Source organism: Chanodichthys erythropterus, chromosome 3, assembly GCF_024489055.1.
Source record: "Chanodichthys erythropterus isolate Z2021 chromosome 3, ASM2448905v1, whole genome shotgun sequence".
Classification (NCBI taxonomy): domain Eukaryota; kingdom Metazoa; phylum Chordata; class Actinopteri; order Cypriniformes; family Xenocyprididae; genus Chanodichthys; species Chanodichthys erythropterus.
In genome coordinates, this window is record NC_090223.1 from 35840870 (window position 1) to 35859905 (window position 19036).

General features: G+C 36.1%; 1 protein-coding gene across 7 annotated transcripts in view; it reads right to left on the minus strand.

Annotated features, from left to right (window-relative positions):
• Positions 1 to 15616, minus strand: part of kcnh6a (potassium voltage-gated channel, subfamily H (eag-related), member 6a) — a 45618-nt gene extending 30002 nt beyond the window's left edge. For 3 of the 7 annotated variants that reach the window (XM_067381972.1, XM_067381977.1, XM_067381978.1), the window contains exons 1-6: positions 15072 to 15616; positions 11819 to 12049; positions 6067 to 6219; positions 4664 to 4767; positions 4335 to 4584; positions 1446 to 1648 (exon numbers count right to left, since the gene is read on the minus strand). In XM_067381972.1, coding sequence (XP_067238073.1) covers positions 1446 to 1648; positions 4335 to 4584; positions 4664 to 4767; positions 6067 to 6219; positions 11819 to 12049; positions 15072 to 15147 — 1017 coding nt within the window. In that variant the 5' untranslated portion in view covers positions 15148 to 15616. The remainder of the gene's footprint in view (positions 1 to 1445; positions 1649 to 4334; positions 4585 to 4663; positions 4768 to 6066; positions 6220 to 11818; positions 12050 to 15071) is intronic. The other 4 variants (XM_067381975.1, XM_067381971.1, XM_067381973.1 and 1 more) reach the window with 3 other exon arrangements.
• Between the last annotated feature and the right edge of the window lie 3420 nt (positions 15617 to 19036).

Genomic DNA, 19036 nt, shown 5'->3' on the forward strand with positions numbered 1-19036 from the left:
TCTAGTTTAAAATGACTTTGCTCAATTTAGTCACTTACATGTTACACTGCAGTTACATTAAATTATTATCATTTTATTTCAATTAACTCTACATAGACAAACAATTTAAAACCGTGTAGAAAGAGCTTACAGTATGTTCAATAAATTCATATATTAAAACTTTTACTCATCTGCCATACTAATGTTTTTATTTTTATTTGTGAACCTTTGCCAGCTAATATTAACTATCTTTCAAACGTTTAGGGTCAGTAAGTTAAACAAATGTATTATTTTATTCTGCAAGGATGCATTACATTTACCATAAGTGACTGTAAAGACATTTACATTGTTACAAATTTTTTTTTTTTAAACAAATGCTGTTCTTTTTAGCGTTCTATTTATCAAAGTATCCTGAAAAAAATGTGATCACAAAAATATGAACAAAAAAATATTAAATATTAAAAACAACCGTTTTCAACTTTTAAAGTTGAAACCTCAGATTTGCCATCAAAGAAATATATTCAAAACATATTCAAATAGACAACTGTTATTCTAAATTGTAATAATATTTCACAATATTACTGTTTTACTATATTGTTGATCAAATAAATTCAGCTAAAAAGAGCATGAGACATTCAAAAACAGTATAAAATCTTACCCAATGCAAACTTTCAAACAGTGGTGTATATATGTGACCCTGGTCCACAAAAACAGTCGTAAGGGTCAATTTTTAAAAAAATTGAGATTTATACATCATCTGAAAGCTTTTTTTTTTTCGATGTATGGTTTGCTAGGACAGGACGATATTTGGCGGTTATACATTTACACAACTATTTGAATATCTGAAATCTGAGGGTGCATAAAAAAATCTAAATATTGAGAAAATCTCCTTTTAAAGTTGTCCAAATGAAGTCCTGAGCAATGCATATCCATTCACAAAAATACATTTTTTTATATATTAACGGTAGGAAATTTACAAAATATCTCTAAGGAACATGGTCTTAACTTAATATTCTAATGATTTTGGCATAACAGAAAAATAAATCGATAATTTTGACCCATACAATGTATTGTTGGCTATTGCTACAAATATACGATATATGATAACTGCAATTATTTTGATTAGTTAATCATATTGCACAAACAATTTCATTAGAATATAACATTATAATTGTTTATAATTATATAAATAAATTATATATAAATTATAATTGATTATAATTGTAACTTGATTGACAGCCCTAATTTTCATGGTACTGAGGTTTCTACAATCTACAATTACTTTTAAAATTACAGCATGTGTATAGCAACAATACCATAAGGGTATACATAAATAAATCAAATGACAAAATCACTAGGCCTCACTAAGGTAGCAGAAAGAAAAGGAACATATGACTGAATAAGTCAAGAATAAATTTGCATGAAAATATTGCATTGCTTAGCTGTCAAGTACTTTTTCATATTACCTGCGTGACTTGAGTGACCTTTTCTGAGACGTTCTGTGTGCGGTCTTTAATCTTGCTGGGTGCTATGATCTCAATCTCTGTGGGGGAAGGAGGTCTGAGGCGGTCCGAGCCGAAGGATATTGTCACTTGAGGGATGCGGCCAATGGTGCGGTGCCGCATCAAATCAGAGTCTGAGGTGGAGTTTAAGTTACTGGGCTTCAGATCTGAGAAAGAAATATCACACCCTCTGGTCAGTTTTCATCACAGTAGTCAAAAACAATTGAAAAAAAAAAAACATCACAGGGTTTGATTTAAACGAAATGCTACATGACTTGCACTTCCATCCTGTGTGCATATGCCAGTTACATTGCTGGTTATGTCACTGTTTGAGCATGCAATGATGAAAACCTGTTATCATAGACTTATGAGTCATTTGGACACCTGTATAGTGACAAAATAAACTCTTTAGAGTTCGCGCACACACATGCAGAGCGGCAGGCGCGTCAGGGGTGGCTGAGGGTAATCACAGTCGCACAAAAGCATTGATTAGGACTACAGCTACAGAAATAGGCCGCCACATGTGCCCATCTCACCGGGGAACCAGGTCTTATTCTGGACTTGCAAAGACTTAAATGATACAATTTAACATGTTCGAATGGGCTGGTTTGTTATGCTCATTATGCTTTGTGCTGCTTTTTGGATTTGTTCCATAAACTCCATTAGAAAACCATACTAGCTCATTTTTATCAAATGCTACTTCTATTTTAAGCTAATTGCTTTTGACTTATGTAGTCAAGAACACATTCAAATATATAATAATTAATTTCTATTGATATCATATCCTGTATGTCCTCAGTCAATGGTATCTATCAGAGTGATTTTTATTTATTATCACAATCAATCATTTATAACTAATTTTCTATTTTATTACTCTGCGTTCCAAATTATTATGCAAGTGACATATCAGTAAGATTTCAGTACAAAAAACATTCAGATTTTAGTTTTTCTAAGAAAATGTTTGTTTGTTTGTTTATCCATGTCTTTTTAGACAAATGGTATCAATCTCAGACAAAATAATTTGCCAGATCTATGGAAACCCTACTTAGAGGTTGTTCCACATTATTAAGCAAGTCACAGTTCTCATGCAATATGGGGAGGAAGAAAGATCTTTCTGAAGATAAAAAGCATGAAATGGTGCAATGTTGTGCAAAAGGCATGAAAACAACTAATATTGTGTGAAACTGAATGGAGATTATCGAATTATAATGAGATTTGTCAGTGATTTAGAGCACAGCAGAACTCGGTCAGATAAAGGCTTATTAAGGAAAGTTCCTGTCAAAAAAATTAATTGTATTAAAAGGACAGCAATAAAAAAGCCAGTGTTGAGCAGCAAACAGGTATTTGAAGCTGCTGGTGTCTCTGGAGTCTTGAGAGCCTCACCATGCAGGCTGGCAGTTGTGCGTAGAAATGCATTTTAGACACCACAAACCAAACCTCACAAAGAGAAACATTTACAGTGGGTTTAGAAATACAAACAGTTTTATTGCTGTGGTATTTTTTGCAGCATGGGATAGTGCATAGTGCATTGTACAATAGTGCATTGTACTATGCACTATCCTCCTTTTTATACCATAGCTGAAAATAGACAGTTATGAACTCCACATATCTTGCAAAAGGCTGAAATGCATTTTTACGCACAACTGCCAGCCTGCATGAAGAGCTTCTTGAGACTACAGAGACACCAGCAGCTTCAAATACCTGTTTGCTGCTCAACACTGGCTTTTTTATAGCTGTTTATTGTACAGAAATCTTACTGATTTGTCTCTTGCATAATAATTTGGAACGCAGTGTATATTTTAAAATTTAATTCCTGTGATGGCAAAATTAATTTTCAGACTCCAGTCTTCAGTGTCACATCATCCTTCAGAAATTTGATGATTTGATGCTCAAGAAACATTTCTGATTGTTATCAATATTGTGCATATAAGTGCATAAAAAGTGCATAAAAAAGTGACTTCATGTCCTAAATATTTACACTTTACTTGTAATAAACATCTGCCAAAAAAAAAAGAATCAAACAATATATTATGTTAAGCCCTTACTTTATAATGGATTTTTATTAGGGAAAATGTGCTTTGTATTTTATTATAGCATCATCATTTTACTTGTAGACAAACTAAGAGATTGGATTTTGTGTTTGTTCCTTTTCATTAAAAAAAAAAAAAAAAAAAAAAAAAACACAATGTAAATATACATTTCTTTGTAGATTATGGCTTTGTTTGCAGTAAATATTTATTAAATGAAATTGGGTTCTCCTTGGTCGTTTTTAGTACATTAAGCCATGTTAAGCATTTTATATCCCCATTTTGTCACATCTGATGATCTAGAACAAATGCGAATGAGTTTTAGAGACATTCAAGAGAATATAATAGCTATAATGACTATTACTTGGTAAACACAGAATTACAACTGAAATAAAATTACAGTCAAACCAAAATGTATTCAGACACCTTGAACATTTCATTCATTAATTCAGTTTATTCACTATAGTTTAAAAAAAAAAAATGGTAACAAAATATGATCTTAATTATGTCAGATAACACTTGAGCAAAACATGGTCAAGTCAAAGTGTCTGAATAATTTTTGGTTCCAAATTTTTATCAATTTTACTGGTAGTCCACTGTATGAAGAATTTCTGGGTATAATATGTCACAGTTTACTTTATTTTGCTATATTTCTAAATAAATTTCTTTTAACTGTGATATGTGATATCATCTTTATATTTTCAATCAACTGGCAAACCACACAGAGACAGGATGTTATTCCGACATTGGATTCAAAATTGCCTTGATGACCTTCAAATACTGTCTGATAAGGTGGAAATAATACTGCATTTAAAAACACTCATACCGCTCCACTGGTCCCTAATGCCGTCGATGTCATGCAGCGAGGATGCCCGACGCAGACTGTGTATGCTCTCTCTGGAGTGGCTGTGTTTGAGAGGGGGTCCACTGGGATCTAGCCGGTCTGAGGGCCGTGAGAGTGGGGATGAGAAGCCACATGAGGAGGGGGTCTGCTGAATCAAGGCCTGGGTCTCTGATTTCAAGCAGCTGTCTGGAGACATCTGGAGGTCTTTCAGAGCCACCTCCTCATGAGAGGGCTGCAGGACACACAGAGAGAAGCTGTAATCACATGTCTTTGCGATTATGAACTTATGTATTGTATTTGCATGCATGTACCTGTAGGTAGTCTACCACCACTCCCTCAAAGTGGTCCTTAGGGAGGGACGGCTGCCGTTTGACACGGAGAGAGGGCATTCTAAGCCTCATCTTGCGTTTCTGACCTGATAAAGAAACACACACTTTTTTAGTTTTTTGCTCAAAGATCAGAGGACATAACTGGTGAGAAATGAGTTCTGAAGTCTGGTAGGTCCTTTTATTAATATCTGATAAATCTGAGTACAGTGTGTGATAATGATGAGATCTCTTTTAAAACCTGTAAAGCAGGAGAAGACCCAGTTTTCTCTCATTTAAATACATTTAATACACTAGATTAATATGGTGTGGAACTGGGCTGGTAACTAAAAGATTAATGCTCACTTTAAATAAATGTAGTGTAAGTTGCTTTAGATAAAAGCCTTTGATAAAAGTCAAATTTGTTAGATAACTAAATATAATCATCATTATCATCATCATTTATTTTTATTATATATATATATATATATATATATATATATATATATATATATATATATATATATATATATATATATATATATATATATATATTATGATATAAAATATTATAATATAATATTATTATTTATTTATATATATATATATATATATATATATATATATATATATATATATATATATATTTATTGTTATTATTTTTATTTTATATGATTTAATGATAATTGTTTTATTAATTCATACTAAAAATATTATTGTTTAAAATTACTATTTCATAATAATAGTATATATATATATATATATATATATATATATATATATTTAAAAACATAAATAAAATAATTTCAAATATTATAGACTTTAAATTCTACATTACATACTATAACGTTAAATATTTTTATATTAATAATAACAATGACATTTTTTTAAATAATTTTATTTAACTTTTATTTGTCAACATATAATATAATTAAATAATGATAATAATTTACATTCTTTTATTTATTTTATATCAATTGTTGTATATGCATGTTTATCAATAATATTGCAATTTTATTTGTCAACATATAATATAATTAAATATATTGATAATAATTTACATATATAAAAACAAATAAAAGTAGTTTCATCCATTTTTACATAATATGGCAAATAAATATATCATCGTGTCTTATATAAAATAATGTCTAATAATGTCTAATTTTTGTAATGTCTAATATAAAAGTTAAATGCACCACTGAACACAAATGATGATCCAGGCATTCACACACACTTCTCATGTACATAAACACTGACACCAAAATCTGACACCTTCTTTATCAAATGCTGCCTCTAGCTACACCTACACACCAACCGTCACACCAAGCAGCAGTCAATGTGTTTACCTTATAAGGCTGTTACAGAAAGGGCATAATCTCTGCACACACAGAGAAAGGGGGGACACGCACCTGCCTGTAGCCAGCTGTGTGTCATCCGCTGTTTAATGCCACCTTTTTTCATAGATGGGTCTAAAAGCTCTTGAAAGTTTAGGATGAACATGATTACGACTCCTTCCTCATTCTTTACTGGAACGACATCAACTAAACATGGCCTACACGCTCCTGAAAGGCCAAGAGAGAGAGACAGGAGAGAAAGCGAATTAATGTAGTTAACAGGGATGTCAGCAAGCAGAGATGTTTGAGTACAAATACAGCAGAAATTTAGTTTAGTTTTCGTGAAGAGCTGTTATAAATACCAGTGTGAGGGCTGTGAGTAGTCCAAAACACACTCACACTTACACAAACACACAATAAGACACCCACACACAGGTGCTGCCGTTTGGGGGGTTTGAAGTCCATGACTTTGAGGAAACATAAATCTAAAAAATCGGGGAGACCATGGAGTACTGTAACACATTCTTTCACAGTTTTTACACTGTCTTAAAACTATGATATAATGTTCTTATATTCGTTGACTTTTAATTAAAATAGTTTATAAATCTACAACTCACACCTAAAATGTGCAAATTAATTTCATGTTTAAAGAGTGCTTTTATTACCCCACCACAGGCAGCATTAATAGAAATAAAATAAAATGTTATGCCATTCCATGTTTATAACATTGATAATAATAAGAAATGTTTCTTGAGCAGCAAATCAGAGTTCTGAAGGATCATGTGAGACTAAAGAGCTGAAAATTCAGCTTTACTTACATTGAACAATTACATATATCAGGAATAAATTACATTTTAAAATAAATTAAAACTTGATCCTAGAGAATTAGTTAACTACAGAACGATCTTGAATCTCCCTTTTCTGACAAAAATACTTAAAAAGTCAGTATCCTCACAACTATGTTCCTTCCTGGAGTGAAGATTTGAATATTTCAGGTCAGGATTTAGAACACATCATAGTACTGAGACTGTTCTCATTAGAGTTAAAAAAGTCCTTGCTCTTATTATCCGATCGTGGTTGCATCTCTCTATTAGTGTTACTAGACCTTTGACACTATTCTTTTAAATAGACTTGAAAATTAAGTTGGCATTAATGGAACTGCATAAGCATGGTTCAAATCACACTTATCTGACTGTTTTCAGTTTGTAGCAGTACACAGTAAAATCCCCAGAGTTACATCAACTCTGCTCAGAGTACATATGGTCCCTCTCTAAATAGTGTTAAAGTAACACTGAAGCAGAGTTAAAGTTAATGAGATAATTAAGCAATTAATAAGGCTGTGACTGAAGTCAGTTGTAGTTCTTGTGTTTCTCTTTTCTTCAGTGATTCTGCTTGTTAACAGCAGGTGTTCATCACTAATGCACAATCATCACTTAATTAATTGTTTAATTATCACATTAACTTTAACTCTGCTTTAGTGTTATTGTAACACTTTTTAGAGAGGGACCATATGTACTCAGAGCAGACTTGATTTTAACTCTGGAGATTTTGCTGTGTAAATGAAGAGGTATCATATCGATCACAAATTCAGTATGGAGTACTGCAAGGCTCAATACTAGGACCACTGCTCTTCACCCTGTATATGCTACCCTTGGCATATCTCATTAGTTTCCTTGGGATATGGCGTCAGTTTTCACTGTTACACTGATGATATTAATTCTTTGCAGCCTGATGAAACATGCTAATTCAACTAAGAGAATGCATAGTTGATATAAAAATTGAACGACTAGTAATTTCCTTCTGGGAAAAAAAAAGGGGTTTTAATTATTAGACCAAAAATCTCTGCATGTTATTACCTAGAATACTGTCTAACACTTGGTGGCTGCTCTGTAAAGTGTTTGTCGTAAGTTAAGAACCTGGATGGGTTATTTGATAGCATTCTTTCATTTGAAAGCCACATTTCTAGCATTTGTAAAACCACATCTTTTCAGCTTAAATATCTCTAAATTACTACACATGCTCTCAGTGTCAAATACAGAGAAGTAAATTCATGCATTCATGACCTCAAGGCTAGATTATTGTAATGCCTTACTGGGTGGTTGCCTTGCATGCTTAATAAACAGACTCAATCAATCAGTATGACCAGTCAACACTGCATACATTTTAAAATTTGCTGATTACTTATAAAACATTGAATGGTTTAGCTCCTCAGTACTTGAGCGAGCTCCTATCACATTTTAGTCCTTCACGTTCACATTAAACCTAGCATAAACCTAGTAACACACTATCACACTTCTATAATTCAAATAATTTAAAGGATTATTAGGCTGCATGAATAAGGTCAACCAGAACCAGGAACACTTCCCATAACATCCGATGTTCTTGCCATAATGGCATCTACACTTATATTAGTCTCTCTGTTTCATCCTTATCACAAGGTTACCGCAGTCAGTTGGATTCAAACCAGATGGTAGACCTGCACCAAGAGACGACCACAACGCACCACTGAATGTCACCAGAGACCACAACAACTAGACTAGAGACAGACCGACCACCTATGAGGACCATCAATGAAGACCATACAATCGGACTTGTGATGCAGCCTGGAATCATAATCACACTATGTTCATTCATTTGGCCAGAGGAGAAGTGGTCCCTCGATTGAGCCTGGCTTCTCACAAAGGTTTTTCTTCTCTGTTCTGTCACCTGATGGAGTTTGGGTTTCTTGCCACTGTCGCCTCTGGCTTTCTTAGTTGGGGAGACTAAATATTCAGCAATATTATTGATCTGACTGCACTGACCCTATCGGATGATAACTGAACTGTATGATGACACCAATGTTTTCTCTAGTAATCATTGATGAACTGAACTGATAATGACCATTTACTGTTGTCTTTTTAGAGCTGCTTTCTTTTCGCATCACCGAATCATTATTTTCCTGTTTATCATTGTAAAGCTGCTTGAAACAATCTGTGTTATATAAAACACTATATAAAGAAGGTGACTTGACTTGACTTAATATAGAAAACAGTTATTTTACATTGTGATAAATTCAAAGTCAAATGAATGCAGCTTTGGTGGGCATCAGAGACTTCTTTCAAAAATATTACTGACCCCAAAATTTTAAATAACAGTGTAGATGAAAAACTTCAGAATGTTTGTGTGGAAGTATTATCTCTAATTAAAGAGAATCTGCTAAATCAGAAAACACCAGTTCTGGCATTCCACATCCGGTTCATGCATAAGTGATTTCACCCCTGAGGATCATTTCTAATTGGTTAAACTCCCTGGTTTCCAAACCTCTCAGACAATGCACAGATGCACTGAGAATATTTAGAGAGGTCACTTACATTTTGGCTAAGAGGCTTCAAAAATATATACTCTCTTTATGACATATAGCATGAGAGAAAACAAAGCATCATGAGTTGTACTTTTAACCCAGACATGACGATGAGCAGAAAGGTAATAAAGGAGATAAATGATAGAGTGAAAAAGGGCTTGATGTAAATCAAAGAAATAAGAACGCAGAGCAGAAAGGGAGAGTCACAGGAATGAGAAGGGAGTGATGGGAAGGAGGACAGAAAAACCAGAGAAAGAACACCATGATTAAAGTCAGCCAGACCCCCCTCAGCTCTTGACTAAAGCAGGCCATCAACCACTCTAAATATAGACCCTGCCCTCACACACACACACACACACACACACACAAAGGTGGGTGCTGTTCAGTCTCCAGCTCAACTGTGACACAGATCGAGATGCTGTATCAACTAAAATATGTGATGGATAAAAAGAACAGAGGGGCGGCGGCACATGTGAGCGTGTTCATGTCAGCATATGCGTGCATCTGAGCTCAGAGTGCATTAGTTTAGTGATAGGGGTGTGAGTCTCTGGAGTCCTGTTGTCATGGTAATGTTATCAGTGCACTGCTTCCCGGCCGAAGGAACACCTGTCTACTTTCAAGCTGAGCTACAATGAATGCACACACGCACAAACACTGGCGTAACGATGTGCAGAGAGCCAGTGACTCCATTCATCTGTTCCTGGCTGAGGAGACTAAAGACATAAAGACAGAGTCGGTGGGTTGGGTGGCTCTGTTAGACACACAGGCCCTCACAGCTGGTCTCTGGATGATAACTATAACTATAACAGAACGATAACTATAACAGAAACATACCGCCAATCTAAACTTTTTGCTAATTGTCAATCATCATGGTAATTGCAGAATCCACAGAATCCATACTACAACTATAATGATAACTGCACAGAGAAACGTTTCTTTTAGGACCAGTACTGCCAAAGATGATTGACAATTAGCAAGCAGTTTGGATTGGCGGTTCTGTTCTGGGCAAGAACTCCCTGCCCATCCATGCAGCCTATCGTAGATAATAGCAGGTAGTGCAAGCGATAACCAGCTTATAAGGTAAACAAAACAGAACCAACATAAATGTATTAGCTCGACCAAAAATGAAATTTCTGTCATTAATTATTCTCTCTCATGTCGTTCCACACCCGTAAGACCTTAGTTCATCTTCAGAACACAAATTGAGATATTTTTGATGAAATCCGAGAGGTAAATGACTCGTCTATAGACAGCAATGAGACTGTCCTCCTCCAAAAAACGACCCTATAGGTCGTTTTTTTTTCCCCAAGCACCTTATTACGACCTATATTTACGTTTTAAAGTCATGTTAAGATATTTTTGATGAAATCCGAGAGGTTAATGACTTGTCCAGAGACAGCAATATAATCAACACTTTCAAGGTCCAGAAAGGTACTAAAGACAGTGTTAAAACCGTCAATGTGACTGCAGTGGTTCAACCTTAATGTTATGAAGCAGCGAGAATAGTGTTTGTGCGCAAAAACAAAACAAAAGTAACAACTTTATTCAACAATATCTTCTCTTCTGTGTCATTTTCATACACTGTCTTTAATACCTTTCTGGACCTTGAAAGTGGTAGTTAAATCGCTGTTTATGGATAAGTCATATACCTCTCAGATTTCATCAAAAATATCTTAATTTGTGTTCTGAAGATGAACGAAGGTCTTATGAGTGTCCTGACTGTGGATGAGAGGAGGAGCTGGGGATGAAGGAGGGACTTTACTGTCACTTTTCATCAATTTGATTGCCTCCTTGCTGAATAAAAGTATTTCTTTAAAAAAAAAAATGCCAAATTTACCCCAAACTTTTGAAAGTTAGTGTAGGTAAAGGTTTGACATGTACAGCTCTTTAAACTAAAATAGACTAAAAACTGGTTCAGGCTGGTCCAGATAATGCACATGCACACAGACTCTATCAAAAAGGACATTGGCTCTTTTAATGAAATGGCGGACATATTAAAGACATGGGGAAATCTGACCGTTTCCTTTCCTGTGTTGATGAGGGTATAATTAATTTGTACACACACACACATGCACTGCTTCTGACGCTGGTGCTGCACCAGCTGTGAATTGAAGAACACGCTGAATAATGCTGACTAAAAGACAGAGAGGAGCCAAAGCCTACCGCTGTTTTCATATGTGTTTTAAAGGGGACTGAGGTATAAATTACAGAATTTTTTTAAAAGAGGGCCTGGTCATGCCTCTGTTTCAGACAGTGTTGTCAATATCTGGTGTATCTGCATTAGTTGCTATAGTAATGATGTGAGCATCATCACAATGCCAAAAGGCTTTCACACACAAATGAGAGTAGCTGTCAGTGTGAAAGGAGAGGAAAAAAAATTTGAAATTTAACAAAAAAAGTTTTGTCTCTGCTCATGTCTATCAAGTCTCAAGCCCTAAATGTTGGTATATAAAGGAAAGTGTGAGTGAAATCCTCGCTAAAACCCACCTTCCTTAGAGTAGTAGAGGATTTCCACCTTGCGCTCTTCTGACCCGAGCAGGGCCTGCGCCAGCTGTGCCAGGGCGCTCTTCATAGTGCCCGGCCCCACCAGGAACTGACACGTGCAGGACTGCTGCATGATCTCTGCCCGCGAGAAACCAAACATCTGACAGAAGCCCTCATTGCAGTAGATAATCCCACAGTTCTTCACCTGGGCGTTAGCAATCAGGAATTTACGGTCTGTCCGGGTAAGGAAAAATTAAAATGAACATTTTCAATATTATCAGGGGAAAAAAGACATTTAAAAAGTGCATTTAAATGTTTAGTTCACCAAAATTGAAAATTATCCCATGATTTACTCACCCTCAAGCCATCCTAGGTATATATGACTTTCTTCTTTCAGACGAACACAATCAGATATATTTAAAAATATCCTTAGGGAATGGTTGTGAATGGGGGGCCGCATTTTGAAGTAAAAATAATGCATCCATCCATAAAAAAGTAATCCATACGACTCTAGTGGGTTAATAAAGGCCTTCTGAAGCAAAGCGATGCATTTTTGTAAGAAAAATATCCATATTTATAAATCCAAATAACTAGCTTCCGATGGACGACCATAAGCAGAATGCACAAGTCAATTGGCGGTGGAAGAGTATCCTTTGACTGAGCTTACAATAGTCCTACATCCTGCGTCATACATCGCGTCAGAGGATTACTCATTTGGCGCAAGTCGACTTGTGCATTCTGCGTACGGTCGTCCACTGGAAGCTAGTTTAAATATGGATATTTTTCTTACAAAAATGCATCGCTTTACTTCAGAAGGCCTTTATTAATGCCCTGGATTCATACGGATTGCTTTTTTTTTTTTTGTTATGGATGGATGCATAATTTTTGCCTTCAAAACACGGCCCCCCATTCATAACCATTATAAACCTTGGTGGACGAAGGATATTTTTTAAATATAACTCTGATTGTGTTTGTCTGAAAGAAGATAGTCATATACACCTAGGATGGCTTGATGGTGAGTGAATCATGGGATAATGTTCGTTTTTTGGGTGAACTATCCCTTTAACACATACTGAAATTTCGTGGTTGTCAAATTATAGGCCTATACGGGTAAGTTGTCATAATGGACAGCTTATTATTATATTATTCTTATAAAAAATTATATTATTATTATTATTATTATTAATGTAAAACATTAAAATAACTTCAGTGTAACCGGACTGAGAGTTGCAAGCTTTCTTCCATGTGTCTTAACTAGCTCTTCTCCTCAATACATATATAAATATTTGGAATCAATTTAAAAGTGAGATAATGCTTCTAAATTTTACAATCATTAGTGACCTAAAAATAGTTTTAACTAATAACATTTTTAAATCCATAACTATGTTTTTTTTCTTGTTTAGTCTATCAAAGAAAAAAAAAAGTTATCAAAAAAAAATAAATAAATTGAATACATATCCACACACTTGATGATTGTAGAGATGCTTTTTGATTCTTGTTTTGTCTGTTTTATGTCTCTTTTTTCTTTGCCTTCCTCTTCCTGTATTATACCACTGATCATTATCTGTATTTCCGATGCCTGCTTTGATATGAACAGGAAATCTGCTGACAGCAGAGCTATTTTTGCAGCAAGAGCTGAATCACACATCAGCTTCAACAGGTGGAGAGCAACACAGTTCATCTTAAGGAAATATCTTAAAGGAAATATCTTTGCTCCTTTTAGCAAATTAAAATTCTATATATTCAGGGGTATTTCACATGTGCCTCTGAGGTCACACACTGCCTGCTTTTCTCTCTGAATCTTGTTTCTCCATCTCTGAATGGTAATTGTGTTTGGTGACAGGAACTTTAATGCCCCTCAGCATCAAACTCATTATCGCCTTTTTACTTCAGGAATAGAACACAACGCACTGAGATGGTTGCCTAGCAGCCGCAAAATGACACTTAGCCTTAACTGATAGTGAAGGGAGGAGCTTGTATGCAACGGCACACATATACGTGCTTGCATACTTAAAAGATGAGGAATTATCAATATACACATAGGATAACTGATGCATCCAGTAAAGGGAGAAGGAATTATAACATGAATGATTTGCTCAAAAATAATAGCTAACATAAAGCAAAAGCAGGCCAAAGTTATGAAACAGAAGAATTCAAAACAAAGTCTCTTTTACATGTTTTTGAGGGTTCAAAAGTATACAACTACTGTAAACCATGAATAGTGTACACAAAGTAGTGATGATTAAAAGGTACATTGGAATAATAGCTATATAGGCCTATAATTTTTCCCTTGCTGTGCTAGAATCTTATCTGCTAAATTATTAAATGTAAATGCATGACTTGTTAGCATCTGTTTGCCTGAAAACAGACTCTGACTAACTCTAGAACATGTATCATTACTGAAATGCTTGAAAACCCAGCAGAAACTTATATTTTCACCTGTATAAAAACAAAAAGAAAAACTTTTACTAGGTACTGTAACCTTTTTTATTTTGACTTGTGGGGAAGAACCTCATTAAGGGCCTTACAGAGCAGGCATATGTCAAGCTTTGGGTTTATCATGGGGTAAGACTATACATTTAAGGTAATTAGGGCATATGGACAGAGATTAAGGTTATGATTTGGATTTCAAATTTCAAAGGGCTCTTCATAAAGATAAAACTTGGAAACCTGTTAAAAAGTCTGCTTCCCCCTTTAGACTGAAACAAAGAGTGGAAGCATCAAACATTACAGGACAACTGTGGTAAAATAGGACATTGTAAATTGTTAAATAACTAATGGTAGCCTATATTATGCAAATGTCATTCTCTAGTGTAATGACACATGTGTCTAAAATCAGGAAACATGATTGAATGAACAAAGCAGGTGCACAACATAAATAAACACATGCATATACAGAGAAGAATGGAAAAACAAAGGGGCAGATGGTTGTTAGCAATTTTCCATATTAGTCATAGATTAGTTTTTCCATTGCATTTACATAATGTATATAAAATAAGATGGATCTGTTGATTTGCTCTCACCTTATGTTGCAAACTGCCATGCAAATTAAATTTCAAACTGATACCCATGACTGACCTGCACACTTCCAATGGCCGCTCGCTCTCTGACAGTTTCTCACGGAGTGCGTATACGACCCCCAATTGATCAATAAACAATAACAGTGCTTATATCATTTTAGACTACAATAGCACATTTCTGTGCTTTAAAATACCTTCTAACCCAACGAAAGGAAATGAAAAGTTTTTAAACTCACTTTGCCCGTCGAATTTCTTGATGATGGTGTCCAGATAGGTGTTCTGAAGAGCGACGTGTCCCCGGCGCACAGGCATTTTCACGCGTGGACAGATTCAAGAGCCCTCTTATTCTGGTTCTTTCTCTCTTTCAAAGACGACCGAGCAAGACAAAAGAAGATAATCTAGAACTCGAACACATTGTACAGGTAACAAGTGTTTATAGCCCCAGCATTAAACAAAAAGGACACGTGAATGCCTATCCTCGAGAAAGTGAAAAGTCGCCGAGTCTAAGTGCAAAATAAAAGAAAGCCGGTTTGAATGATAGCAAATGTCTTGCAGTTTTGGGACTCGAAACTCTCGCGCCGTCACATGAAATGTCGCTCCGTGCAGTGGCACCGCATGGATATGCTCCCTGAAACCAGACTAAACATAAATAGAAGAACAACGCGAGACAGCAGAACTGACGCCGACACCTCAGAGGCAGCGCGCGGCTTGGCTGATGAAGCTCGTTGTGGAATAATGGTACGTTGCGTTCACAGGGGAGGCAGTGGACACAGCTGTCACTTTTGACAGAAGGCAGATGCGCGCTCATGCTCCTCTCTCTCTTTCTCCCCTCTCTCTTTCTCCTCTCTCTCTCTCTCTCTCTCTCTCTCTCTCTCTCTCAGAGAGCGTTTATCTATGTCCTAGTGGGATGCAGTCCACCAACGAGCACAACATTTCCACCAAACACCATAACAGCACACTACCTTTCACTTACCGTACATTTAAAGCATTTAGCAGAAGCTAATTTAAATGTTTGTTTTTGTTTTCTCTTAGTAACTGAATTTTTTGTAAATTTAGGGATCTTTCATGTCAGGTTGGGTCAAGTTGTCAAGTGTTGTAAATGTAATAACAACAGCAAATGTCTTGATATTTTCATATATATACAAACAAGTAAAATTTTATGTAATTTGCGTTTCAGACAAAATATGGCCAAATAGTTTGTAGGTCTATTTCTGACAACCAAAATAGTTCCAAACAAAGCCAAAGTGTGGAGCTTTGGCTGTCGCCAAGCAACGCTCAGTTTTAAAGAGGTACTTCACTGCTGGCAAAATGGGCTTTCAATAAAACATGGCTCCCTATGTAGTGGAAAGGCGAAGCAAATCGCTGCCACCTGACTAGAGAAAACAAAGAAAAAGTCTGTCTTCGTCCCTTTTGCCAATGTAGAAAAACTGCAACACCCATAATGCACTGGGCCTGTTGCCGTCCAAGGCCACTCCCACACCAGGCTGCTATGGATACACTCACCACAGTCAAATAGTAGGAAATACTACTTAGCAAACTTTAAGTCATACTGGTGTCGACTTGTGTTGCAAGAATTCAAAGAGTAAACATTTCACGGGAGTGAGTTACTTTTGCTTTGAAGGATCCAGCACGTTGTAGGCTGTGGCTAAAGTCAGCAAAGAATCGTAAATACAGAAAATCGGAAAAACCTCTGTGTAGTCAACATTTCAAACTGGATGACTATGAACACAGTATTTTATACCAAACGGAGAGGAAAAAAAAAAGAAACTGCTCTCCTGTCAATTCCACCCAACCACCAAAGCAAAAAGCTGTGTTATATTTTCAAAATTATGCTGTTTAAAGAGTAGACAAAGTACGATATAATTTTCAGCGATGTACTCCTATTACTTATGAATAGGAGAAACTGCAGTGTGCAATATGACGGAATATGTCCCGTATTCTAGATTGTGGCTAGAATGGATACAGCCAGGTTTTCACAAAAACACCAACCAATTGCTACTCAAAAAACTACCGTTTCAGGGGGGAACCCCCACGTTCTGGGGGCAAAATCCACTTTTTGGCAGGGTTCCCCTGGTAAAATTCACATCCCAGGGGTTAAATATCATGTTAATTGGGGATGCTTCAGCCTGAGGTCATGAAAAACAACTGTGGCAGTGGTGTTAAAGTATCCCAATTCCACAGGAAAACAACAGACTTGGCAATACTGGATATAGCTACAGCCAAATCTGGCCATAAAAGAACAATAAATTAAATTTGATTGTTTAATTAACGTCTACACCTACCCCAACCCTAAAATCCTACCCTTACAATAATGCAAATACAGTAATTAATTGTTGTTCAGTGTGACAAAAATGATGGAATATTGATGTTCGCATGCCCAGTAGGACAAATTGTCTTTAGCTGTATCCCGTCTAGCCCCAACCTCGATTCTAAGTAAAAGAGCCAATCGCTTATTGATAAAGTCATTGCATCACTGTAGCTGCCTTTAGATGCTCCGGTTCCCATAGAAACCTGAGACTAGCACTTAGGACTGCACATGCGCAGGGTATTTGAGCGTTAGAAACAACATTTATTGGACAGTTCATGTCAGATTGTGTTGCTGATTTGAAATATGTTATTTAATTATGAGTTCGACAAGCACTTTTTGAGATTTCAGGATTTCCCTAATTCAAATAGATAGGACTTGGGGCTGGTTGCTTAAACTGCTAAGACTAGTCTTACAAGTTAGACATCATCACACATTAATACTGTTCATGGCTGTTGCATAAAAACAGATTGGTCTAATTTGATACTTAAAAAGTGAGACTGATTGCCCCTTGACTAACTGCTAGTTGGTCATACTAGTACTAGTACAGTCTTAACATAATGGCTATGTTTATGCAACTGGCACTTGGATGCCCAAAATAGCCGGCTGCAAATATGGCCACCGAGTGAACAGACTTTCCTTGAAAGGGACTTTAGTTAATAACCTTCTTATGATCCGAATGTCTGTGCACAATGAACGTGCACAATTAAACCCGTTTTCAAAAATTTGCGTTTTCAGTTCCAAAAACCCTGACTTTGTGTAAATGGGTGGCCAAAATGCATAAAAGGTTTTCAGTTTTTAAGTTGAAAATGGTGTTGTGTAAATGCCGTGGCCAAATTGCTCTGCATTGCTGTATGAAGAATGATAGAAAATAGCCTCTTCATCAGCCTAAATAACAGTGTGATCTCTCTCTGTCACCTCTGTAGTGGTTTAAGTAAGATTCCAGAATGGAAAATCCCTCATCGGTGTCTAGCCAAATGAGAACACCACTACTGAAGTGTTTTATCTGTCCCACATATTTCCAGTATCCCAGAACTGATTGCTTCCCAACCATTTACAAACACATCAGAGAGGACAGACTCTTGAGAAAAAACATCTGATCTCCCATACAGTATTATCGTATGAAAGTTTGATCATAACGACTGCTACGTCTTGTCTCACATGAAAACTGTTCCACGTATACTGATATCAAATACGTATATCAAATATGTACAGTAATATCCTGTCCCTCTCACCTTCCACACTAAGCTCTCTTAAGTGATTCTCATTTTTAACAGGAGATAAATGTTTCACTGCTGGAAGCAGTCTTAACCTGTGTGTGAATGAACCATCAGAAATGCGGTGATCGTGGAGAGATCTGACACAGTACGACAGGTTTAGCTGATTGTGCACAGATTCTCCGGGTGCCTGAGTAAAGAGGTGGCGGCACTGGGGGGTCAGACTAGGGTTAAATAGGAGGAGATGTTTGATTACGGCCTGAACAACCTCTCTGATATCCGTCCATAGCTTTCAGTGGTGGTGTTGGTGTCTGCTGGGCACAGAAGAGATTTGTCTTTTAACACATCTTAAATAACATCTCTTCATTAATTGTGGGAAATTTGTATTTAATTTGCTCTATCACAGGCCTACGGAGCCCCTAAAGCAGGGCTTCACAACTCAAGATCAACTTTCCTGCAGAGTTTAGTTCCAACCCTGATCAAGCTCACCTGCCTGTAGCGTTCTAGTAATCCTGAAGACCTCGATTAGCTTGTGGAATGGGTGGAAAAAAATTATATTTCAGTGATTTTGCTTTCTCTCACAAAAGTATTAAGTTCCCCCGAGAAACTTTGCTTGCACGCATGGATGGAAATAATATGAGGAAGGAGGGGGAAAAAACTATTTTAGTGCTTTTTTGAG